The 11032-nt window shown below is 40.5% G+C and overlaps 1 protein-coding gene across 2 annotated transcripts in view; it reads right to left on the reverse strand.

Annotated features, from left to right (window-relative positions):
* Window positions 1–10244, reverse strand: part of scube3 (signal peptide, CUB domain, EGF-like 3) — a 257239-nt gene extending 246995 nt beyond the window's left edge. For both annotated transcript variants that reach the window (XM_052034596.1, XM_052034595.1), the window contains exon 1: window positions 9801–10244. In XM_052034596.1, the coding sequence (XP_051890556.1) occupies window positions 9801–9900 (100 nt within the window). In that variant the 5' untranslated portion in view covers window positions 9901–10244. The remainder of the gene's footprint in view (window positions 1–9800) is intronic.
* Window positions 10245–11032: the final 788 nt, after the last annotated feature.

Consider the following 11032-nt stretch of genomic DNA (forward strand, 5'->3'; position numbering starts at 1 on the left):
CACACCCTTGGAAACATTTCCTTTATGAGTACATATACCTGATTCTCTTTATAATTGAACACATTTCCACCAAATTTTCAAGATCACAGTACACATGTTAAAAAAAAACTCATTTCTCTGCTTGATAGAAAAGTTTTAGAGGGTTATGGGTAAAATGGACTAGCTTGGATAGACACCTTGGTTGGAATGGACAAGCTGGGCTGAAGGGCCCGATTCCATGATATATAACTCTATGACTCCATGTTTTTTATCTCAATTCTGTGTTATTTGGTTACTGGCTCTTCTGTTTGTGAAATCTTACTCCTCATTTACTCTGTCAAAACCTTTCACCATTTTGAACACAGATTCTATGCTCTAACAAAAGTACAATTAGGAAAATTGTCAGAAATTTCAGATCTATACCCTCCCATAATTGGTTTCATCAGAAGAGCCAAAATAATTCTTAGTTACAATCATTCACTGAATACCAAGTAACAGATTTTCTCAGTTTCATGAGAGCATTCCATTGAAATAAACTCACGTGCATAAATATCCTTTGAAAGTTGAGTCTCAAGCTGAGTCTCTCTTTTGAGAGAAAATGGTAGAGAGGCACAGGTGGAGGGTGGTCCAGGGTATTTTGTGTGTGTGTGTGTGTGTGTGTGTGTGTGTGTGTGTGTGTGTGTGTGTGTGTGTGTGTGTGTGTGTGTGTGTGTGTGTGCATGCGCACGCGCCTATGCATAGTGGAGGGCTTAGTGGGGGGGGGGGGGTGATGGTCCGAGGAGATTGCTCAAGCCAACTAAATTCAAACCAATAAAGTCAATTGTTAAGCATTTTGGCAAATTGCTTCCCTAGACAGTGTATAAATGCTCAATATGTGTCATGGGTCACTGTGCAGTGAGAAGCAAAAGGAATCCTGGTTAATTCCCTCACCAAACCCTGCTCCAGGGCAGGAATGTTCACCATTCAGCTAAACTAACTTCGGCCAAGAATCCAATCTTGGAGATCTGTGTGACTCAACCATGACAAGCCATGTGTTTATTCATCAAGGCCACAGACCTTTAACTGAAGGAGTTTTTAAAAATAAGTTCTATTATGCACTGTTCAATCCAGGTTATACTACCTTGCTCCATGACGTCTTTGTGTCTGATCCAGCAAAAGATGGTTATGTGAAATCATTGTGCTTTAACTGTTTAACTTACTGCCATAGTGCTGGGTAGCAAGAGCATGATTCTGCATTGTCTCAGGTGGAATTCTAAAGAGTGTTACATGCAAATTATTTTACCATGTGCAATTTGTATTCAAGTCCAAATGTCAATTGAAAACAAGGTATTAGATTTTGAATTCGGTCTCTTGAGGGTCAATTATTACCCTAAAACTTGTACTTCAAAATATCGTAGGGAAAAGTGGTGCAGGTGGCACATGGGCATCATTGTGGCATTTTCTCCAAACCTAACCAAGCCATCAAGGTAAAGTAACAAGCAATGGTTCAGAAATTTCTCATAGGAAAGGAGAGAAAAATAAACCCCAGAAAATGCCGCCGCCCTGGCTGAGAAGTGAACGTCCATTGCCAATGCTCCAGCCAGAGCCAGCGTCTTCAGAACAGGCAGCCAATTAAAGGAAAATAAAGAACAAGGAAACAGCAGCATTTTTTTTAGCCCACAGTGTAACATCTCAGGGCATAAAGGTGGAGAGGACACTGAGCAGATATAGAACAGGGCACCAAAGGCATGCCAGAAAAAACTGAGAAGGATGGCAAGGCAAAGTGGCATTCCATATGTGAAGTGACGGAGGAATTGACCACCAATGTCACAGTGCAGTTACTCAGGGCACTGAAGGGTTGAAGGAACAAATCTGATATCTGCACTGAGACATACAGTTGGAGGCTACTCTCTTGAGCAGGAAGGAAAAGATATTTACGTTTTAGGATTTTTTAATACTGGTATGTAGAGAGTTAATATGATAACAAAGAGAACTCCAAACAATTTTAGATTACAGTAAGGAATGTATAGAGTTGATCAGCTTTCAAGCATCATATGGCCAGTTGCTTTGTGTCAAGGAACAGCAACTCCTCTAATCTACTGAAACTTTTTCAAAACATGGATTAGGAAATGTACAAATATTCTCAACAAAATTGCCATGAGTGTATTTTTATCATTGATTTATTGCTATTAAACCAATCCAAGACTCATTTGAAAAGGGCCCTCATTTTACAGCGTACCCAAGTGTTATTTTTGATATTTTCATTGCATGTGAGTTCATGAGAAGATCAGATAAAATGCATGTCTATGTGTAGCTATGCTTCATGACCGCTAACAATGACTGCTGGACTGACCATCACCTAATCCGTTCTGTTATCTCCCATGTCTGGCCCCAAAACAACAGTGGCAACAGAAACAGCTCCACGAACAAATCAAATATCATAACCTTCTCTGAGATACCTCTCTTCAAGCAACACCTCACAGACAATCTGAAGAACACCAACCAACAGGGACTGCAGTAAGTTCACAGCATCTGTACTACCCTTAAATGCACCATTATTAATAACTGTGAAGAGCCTCTTGGCTTCTCTGCAGGAACACACCAGGATGGGTTTAATGAGAATGATCAACAGATTAACCATAAACACAAGGCAAGCCTGGATTGGAAACCACCATCCATCAAGGGAAAAGAAGCAGCTGAAGGCTGAGATCCAAGAGAAAATCCACGATCTAAAGAACAGAAATTGGGTAGAAAGAGCACAAGAGGCCCAGCAATGTGCAGATAACAGAAAATACTGAGAACATTCAGCAGGTCAGATAACATCTGTGGAACGAGAAACAGAGTTGACATTTCAGGTCAAAGATCTTTCATTAGAATGGGGAAGGAGAGAAAAAAATTCACCAATAAGACCGTATCAGTGCCCCAAACCTTTCCTCAGTCTTTCTCACTGCAATGCTGCAGCTCACCTCCAACACGCTCCATGTTGGAATGGAGCTAACCAAAAATACAAATGAAAACCTACTTAGCCATGCCACCTTGACTCCAGAACCAAGGTCGCTTAGACATCAAGCCATCATATACTTGTTCATTGAAGAATAAAAGACAATGGGCCTTACCCTAAACTTCTACAAAATAAATGTCCACTATCAACCTGCCCCAATTGTGTCCTGACTGCCACAGCTGCACCCAAACATTAAGGGACCACCACGAGACCCTGGAAAACATGGACCATTTCAGATCTGTGGGGCCACTTCTCAATGAAGGCAGATATTGATAAAAAAATTCACTATGCCAGAATAGCCTTTGGCCATCAGCAGAATGCAAATCAAAACCTCAAACCTGGCATAAATTTTATGTTCTACCATGTAATGGTGATCTCTACACTCTTGTACACTTCAGAGATGTAGATTACCTACCTCAGCCACTTCAGAGCACTGGAGACATAGCACCAACACTGTCTCCAAAAAGTCCTCCAAATCCACTGGCAAGATAGGCAAGTCAATATCAGCATCCTCAGCCTGGACAATATCCCCAGCACTGAGGTCCTACTTACACTCATTTCACTCTGGTGGGTAAGCCATGTCATTCACATTGCCGATATGAGATTCCAAAATTAGACACTTTACTCTGAGTTCCACCATGACAAGGGATTACCAGGTGGACAGAGAAAAAGATTCAAAGATGTTCTCAAAGTCTCCATTGTAAAAGTGTAACATCCTCACCGATTCAGGTGAGACTTGGTCCATGACCACTCAACGTGGTGAGGAAGCATTTGGGATGACATTGAGAATATGAAGTCCCATCATTAGAACACAGAAGCCCAGCATAAATTACAGAAGGGGTACATCACCTCCCAAACTACCCACCCCCTCACCCCATCAAGCAACTCCTGCCTCATTAATGGCAGAGTCTGAGGTTCTCTCATTAGTTTCATCATCTATCTCAGATTGGATATGCCACATCAACACCAAGGGTCTGCCTAAGCTCCATGTGAGAGCAGGGAATACTGATCCATAATTCCTGGAAGTGGCAGCACAGGTAGATAGGGTCATAAAGAGAGCTTTTGGCACACTGGCCTTCATAAGTCAGGGCACTGAGTACAGGAGTTGAGATGTTATGTTGAAGTTGTATAAGACGTTGGTGAGGCCAAATTTAGAGTATTGTGTGCAGTTCTGGTCACCTACCTACAGGAAACATATCAACAAGCTTGAAAGAGTGCAGAGAAAATTTACACAGATGTTGCCAGGATTTGAGGACCTGAGCTACAGAGACAGGTTGAATAAATTAGGACTTTATTCCCTGAAGGGCAGAAGAATGAGAAGTATACAAAATTATGAGGGGTATAGATAGGGTGAATGCATGCAGGCTTTTTCCCCTCAGGTTGGGTGAGAGTAGGACTGGAGGTCATAGGTTTAGGGTGAAAGGAGAAATATTTAAGGGGAATCTGAGGGGGAACTACTTCACTCAGAAGGTGGTGAGAGTGTGGAATAGCTGCAAGCGGAACTGGTGGATACCAGTTGAAAAGTAATATTTAAGAGAAGTTTGGATAGTTATATGAATGAAAGAGGTATGGAGGGCTATGGTCCGGGTGCAGGTAGATGGGACTAGGCAGAAAACCAGGCCAGCATGAACCAGATGGGCCGAAGGGCCTGTTTCTGTGCTGTAGTGCTCTATGACTCTATAAAGCTAAGTACCCAGCTTAGTTTGTTTACCATAAATGCAGTTATGTTGTTTTAAGAGCTTCATTCATGATACTCAGACTATATAAAGATTTAAGCAACAAGGAAAAAAACCTAAACGAAAATGAAGTAAAATAGTCTGGAATCAAAAGATACAGGTTCACAACCCAGTCCTCCATGTAATGAGGTCAACTGTGTCACTACCTGGAACCAAGGCACTAGCCAGGCTATATTTCTATCAGGAAAGAACCTCGTTACAAGTAAGGGAAGGTCGTTGAACCACACACACTCTGGCCTCCTTGCTGACCTGGCAAGTATTTGTTTCAGAAGTTTGCCTGATATGTTAATTACCCTTTTGCTCTCATTGGATGCTGACTGACCAGTGTGCATCTCTCTTCTTTCTTAAAACGTCCCACATTTGCAGCTTATTTATAGCTTATGTTTTACTTCATTGTGACCTGTTTAATCTCCTGAGAAAAGATTGTGCAAAGTTTTCACTGCCCTCTTCCAAAAGGTCAATCTAGTGAAACTCTCCAGCAAAATCTACTAACCCTACCTTTAATTATTCATCCCTGACCATTCCCCTTTCTCTACTATGACATTATACACAGCCCTAACAGCTCAGAAGCCAACATCTTCCACACAGAACTAAATTATTCTTATTCGTTAGCTATCTTTATAACCTTTAATCCCATTCCTAACCAGATATTCACTCAGCTCTTCTTGCCAAAAGGTGTTAATCAACAGAGCATTAACTACTTTAGCTGGGAACCCCTTACACATATCTTAGCCAGGGTGCGTGACACAGGAGGTCCCAGAAAGGGGAAGGAGAAAAAATCTCATCCTCAGAGGAACTAAATGGGGGATGAGTATAGAAAACTTTTAAGCCTAAAGAATATTTCAAATTCCAGCACTCTGATCTTAAATAAGCATTGCTGCCATACTGAAGAGATTTCAGGCAGGCTAAAATCTTAGAACAGCTTCCCCAAAAACTACAAAATCATCATGCAAACAAAAAAAAATTCCGAAGTAGAAATCTAGAGAAAACTTATTCCACAATAAACTTTGAGCTGAATTCTGGAGGCTAGATGTCTTTCTAAGAATCTCTTGAACATGTTGGAAATATGGAAATATTGCCGTTTGCAATATTTTACTGTTTTGCATTAATAGCAAATCATTTGGGCACTTATGAGTGCACAATAGGATTTATTGTATCTTTGGAATATGGCATCTCCACTCTTGAAAACAAAGGATACAAGATATAAAAACATCAGATGACTATTCGCTTTGTGGGAAGAGTTCCTTGTTTCTTAAATTAACTTGTTTTATCATTTGTCACAAACCACTCCTAAAGCTGAATTGCCCCCAATAAAATCATAAATATTCTGCAATTTAATTCATGTTTTCAACTGATCACAAACACACTAACCACATTAATAGATTTGCCTGAGCCACTTTTTTCATCTACTAATTTTTCCGATTCTATTCTTATCTCAAAAAGGACCCCACCTACTTGCAGGTACAGAACCCAAGTCAATAAAGGCAAGAAGACATGTGTACTTTAAGTGATTTTGTATACACTTTAGGGTGTTATATATATTAAGAAGCATAATAACAGATCCAGAAACATGAGAAACATTCATCACCCAGTGGTACTTGAAAGACCCTCCAACCACTTATTTTAAATAATATATGGAATGTTGCAGCAGCGAACCAGACATTCAGGACAACAGGTTTATTATGCTGTTGTTAATGCTCTACACAAGCCAGGTGGAGGCTGTAATCTATACAGGTGAAGCTTACAACGGGCAGTTTTATTACTTTTTGGCATCAATCACATCTTGCCAGGGGCCAGTGCAGTGCCACAGAGCCAACAGCAGTAGCATCAGGTTCATATCTCTTTGTTACAGCTTAACAGTATAAAAATTCAACTAACAAATTATTTTCATAATTGTATACACAGAATAAAGCCAGATTGTCACTATATTATACAGGAACTTAGCAGAGTGCCCTTTGTGTGCTTGGATCATTTTGCTGCCAAGGCTGATGCTGCCGTAAAAAAGGAACACAGTCCATGAATGAGGCTACAAACTGTGACTTCAAAACTGTGCGACCGCAAAACTGACTGCTGCTGAATTTTCCCTGTAAAATAAACAGCACTGACAGCCAGAGACTCTACGATATAACATGCTTTTACAACAGAAAGCTGCAATTATATATTGTGCAGAAGCACTAAATGTAATTTTATTCTGCGGGTTCTGTTTTTCATAATATTATCAATATCAGAAACTTGACCGATTACTCTGACTAAAGAGAACAACATGGGATACCAAAAGTATTGCATCCGTGAACTAATAAAAGAGGAAAGGAGATGTGAGAAATCAGCCAGGATCTCTGTTTCTGATCATTAAGTGCTAACTACTCTTGGATATGTTGTCAGATGGAGCTCAGATATGATGAACCAGCTACCACCTCCCCTTGTTTCCACTAGCTCTATAGGCAATAGCCTGGCAACACTCTTCAGTCTCGCTTCCAGTATGAAAAGCAGCCACTTGAATGAGATTCCTTGGCACTGTTGTCACCTGTGGAACCAAACTCCTCCATAAACCTCTATATTTTAAAGAGCCAGAAGAAACAAGCAAAAAAAAATCATTTTACTTGCAATCTTCAGACTCTTGTTAACATAATGTGAGATCATACAAAAGGTTAATAAATCAGGTGATGTCTCTGCAGCTTTACATTATGCATGTAAACACATTTGCTTCATGTGTTTACAAGCAACATGATGAAAACTATAAAGGCTAGACATCCAATTCTTCACTGTTATTCTACACATAATATAAAAGGGGACAGACTCTCCAGCTGAGAAAATACATCAAACATTGCTTGCAGAAAGTATTCACTAATGAATGGTGACAATTTGTTAGATGTAATTATTTGAAACCTTACACTCCTGTGCACTCAGGATAGTGCCGGCATGGTAGCATAAGGGCTGCAGTGAGTGTCAGAATTTATCAAAACCGAATTTCAAACAGACTATGTACAGGGACCTGGCAGAATCTTCCATGTTATACCACATCACCCACTTCCCCACCCAACCCCCTTTATTAAGTATGTGTGGATGAGTGACAATGCACTCATCTCATGAGAGGTGTTTCCCTTTCATTTGCAGAGCATCTAGAATGGGAAACATCTTTTGTTCTACCTCAAAAATGTCAGCTCTGAAGGTTCATCTGGGTAATATTCCAAAACAGGTTGTAAGATAATTTTGATTTAGTAAATTTCCAACAATTGTAAAGTTCTCAGGAAACAATCAATTCATTATTGTAAAAAAAAATCAGGTAATTTAGTTCTCATGTTGCCATACCAAATGCAACAAAAACAGTAGATCATTAGACCATCACGTTCATATTACAAGCCAGATTTCAATAACTGACAATCTAAATCAACTTAATTCCTTTTAAGTGAGTGTTTCTAGTCCTATGGAGAGCAGCTTCCAATAATGTTTTTTGTTAAATAATTGAATTTTTAAGAATTAAAAGAGGAAGACAAACATACTCGGCAGTGGTGTTTTCTTATGAAATTAATTCAAGTGATTGAGCACAGTATGTGCAATGATTAGAAATTAACTAATTAACCCTTTATCACAATTCAGTTGGCAGTTATGAGACCAGAATTGGCCTCAGTGTCCTTTCTTAGGGAACAGCAGAAATCAGTCAAGGTCTCTCTTCAAAGTCAATGCCCAATGACGCTGCTTTGAAAATGTTAAGCAAGCATCGGCGTAGACTGGAATATGATGTCTCTCAAAGTCAAATAGTTGCTAACACTTACTGTATGATTTTACATGAAGAATAGCAACTTGGACAACGTTCCAGAAAGCTGGCAGCAAATAATCCATAATCATTTATTTCCCAATGAACAGGAGAAAAATAGTTAACTGAAATTCTAACTTCCCATCTACTTGATAGAATTTATTCAAAAAACTAAAAGCACCTCACAGACTGCTTTCACTGAGCACACCATAGTTTTTGCAATTCTTTGTTAGGTGGTCACAGCACAGATATCAAACTAACTACATCTAATGTAACAATCGTATAGCTATGTTAAACTATGCTCAAAGTAGTGCAAATTCTTGGTTAAATGTTCACTCAGCACTTTACACAGTAATGTGTCAACATCATGCTGAATAAGTCCCAGCTTGTTCAGATTACATTTTTCAGCAAATACATATGTCAATCGCCCAGCTAATAAACTAAAGACTAAAACCACATTGCAGTGTTTGTTTTGTTATTGCCACAATGTCAGCAGACACAAGTAAAACAGGATCTGAAAAGCCAGATTTGAGTGTATGTTCATAAGTATTGTACCATGTCTGTGTTGGCTGAATCTAAAGCAAGCCAACCAATTATTTAATCTTCTATTGATTTATAGTTTGCATAATAATGAGTCGATTGTAAAACAATTAATACTAAAATGAAGGAAAAATATTAAATACTGAATTCACTGACACCAAATATACATATAATTTATACGCATATACATCCTACAAACTGTTCTCCTTCTTAACTTTACCATTATATCTGCTACATGTAGACAGTTTGTTCATACTACAATTATCAAATGTAGGTTTGCATTAAATAATTTATGTTTCATCTTATTATTGTTTGCAGAAGCTGCAAAGCTGTGACATTGGCTGTTCAAGTTTCTAAAATGTACACAGATGGAAAACTTTTATCAAACTGTGGTGAGAAAGAAGATATCCTGAACATATCATGTTGGGAAGATTGTGCTTGTGTGAGAACAGAAGACAGGGTCCACAGTTAGCATATTTTAAAGTGTGTCAATATTTTTCCCCAGGTATGTGAATGTTACTTAAACGTTCAAGTTAAACACAAAATTGTCATTTAGTCGAATCCGAATTACAAAATTGTTATCTTGCCCACTTTCTTTTTTTCTCCCCTCATGTAGGATTGTTGATCTAATTTAAACACATGCCCTGTCTCACACGCATAGAGACCAATTCCCTCATGCAATTAGACCACTGTGAGCCTTCACAGTTCATGATCTGAGTCTCACCGCTGAACCAATTTACAGAAAGAAAAACAAATTAAAGTGAAGAGGGCGAGGGGATTGAGTGCAGAGAATATCATAAGGTTTTCTTACCTTGATTTGTCTTACTTCCCGCGGTGCTGGGTGGGTTTAAGAGAATGAGAAACAAGCAGTAGCAGCCGGACAGACGGATTGCCCCCATTCTGCTCTGCATTTTCAGATGAGTCTTTCGGGGAAGAGATGAGACGCGGATTTTTTTCTCCTCTTCTCTCTCTCTCTCTCACTCTCCTCTTGGAGGTCCTGATGGAGCTGAAAGGAACCTCGGTCGGAGCCTCCCACGTCAGTCAGATCGCCCTCTGTGGGATCAGGAGGATCTGGTGTGTCCTGCTCATTGCTCTGAGCAGCACACGGTCTGAAGGGAGGGAGGGAGAGAGGGGAGGGGGTGGGGGGAAGAGAGAGAGAGAGACACCCACACACACACGGGAGGGAGGAAGAGGAGCGGAGATGGAGAGGCTGAATCTGTGGATCCAGCACAAGATTCAACAAAGGGGAGGGAGACTCACACGCAATGCTTCCAGTATCTGCAGGAATTTACAATCAGCTGCTGCCCAGAGAAATTCCTGCCAGAGACAGAGAAAAAAAAAGCTGGAGGAGGACTTCCAGTCTCCATGGAAACGGCTTCTCTGGGATCAGGAGGTCAGAGCAGGACCATGTGCAATCAATGGATCGATAAAGGCAGGATCATGTCGCCAGACCGGCCCGGCCATTAGAAGCTGCACAAATTCAACAACCGCTGAATGGACCTGCGGGCTCTGCGCTTCAGAAGCAAGTGAACAGCGGGACAGAAAGCGATTTTAAGGCACGGATTAGTATTGAAGACTGATCTGGGTTAGGGCGCAAACAGCTCTAGTGAAATGTATTTTTTGTTCAAAGTCATTCAACACAATTCGCGGTCACCCACCCGATGAAACTGGGAACTTGAACTAGCAACCAAGCAGTTGAAAACTCAGATTAAACAGTGCCGCCAATCAGCTTGCAACATTCTTTTTAAAAGTTCAAATGAGGCCAGCCTGCTCTCTCCAGCTAGCGAGCGTTTCCCTGTGTTTGAAAGGACAGAGAATTTAAATAAGTCCGATTATACTGAGAGTGGGGCGCATCGGTGGATTCGCACCGGGGACAGGTCACTCCCGCCCACTCGCCAGCGCCGGGCCGGCTCGGTCCCTCACGCTGACATCTGAAAGCAACATTGTTTTATTTGTTTCTGCTCCCGCCCATGTCCATCTAAACCTGTAAAATGTCAAGTCCGTACAGGGGAGACGGTCACCGTGACGGTAAATCACTTCACA

This window comes from Pristis pectinata, chromosome 20 (genome assembly GCF_009764475.1).
Source record: "Pristis pectinata isolate sPriPec2 chromosome 20, sPriPec2.1.pri, whole genome shotgun sequence".
Lineage (NCBI taxonomy): Eukaryota > Metazoa > Chordata > Chondrichthyes > Rhinopristiformes > Pristidae > Pristis > Pristis pectinata.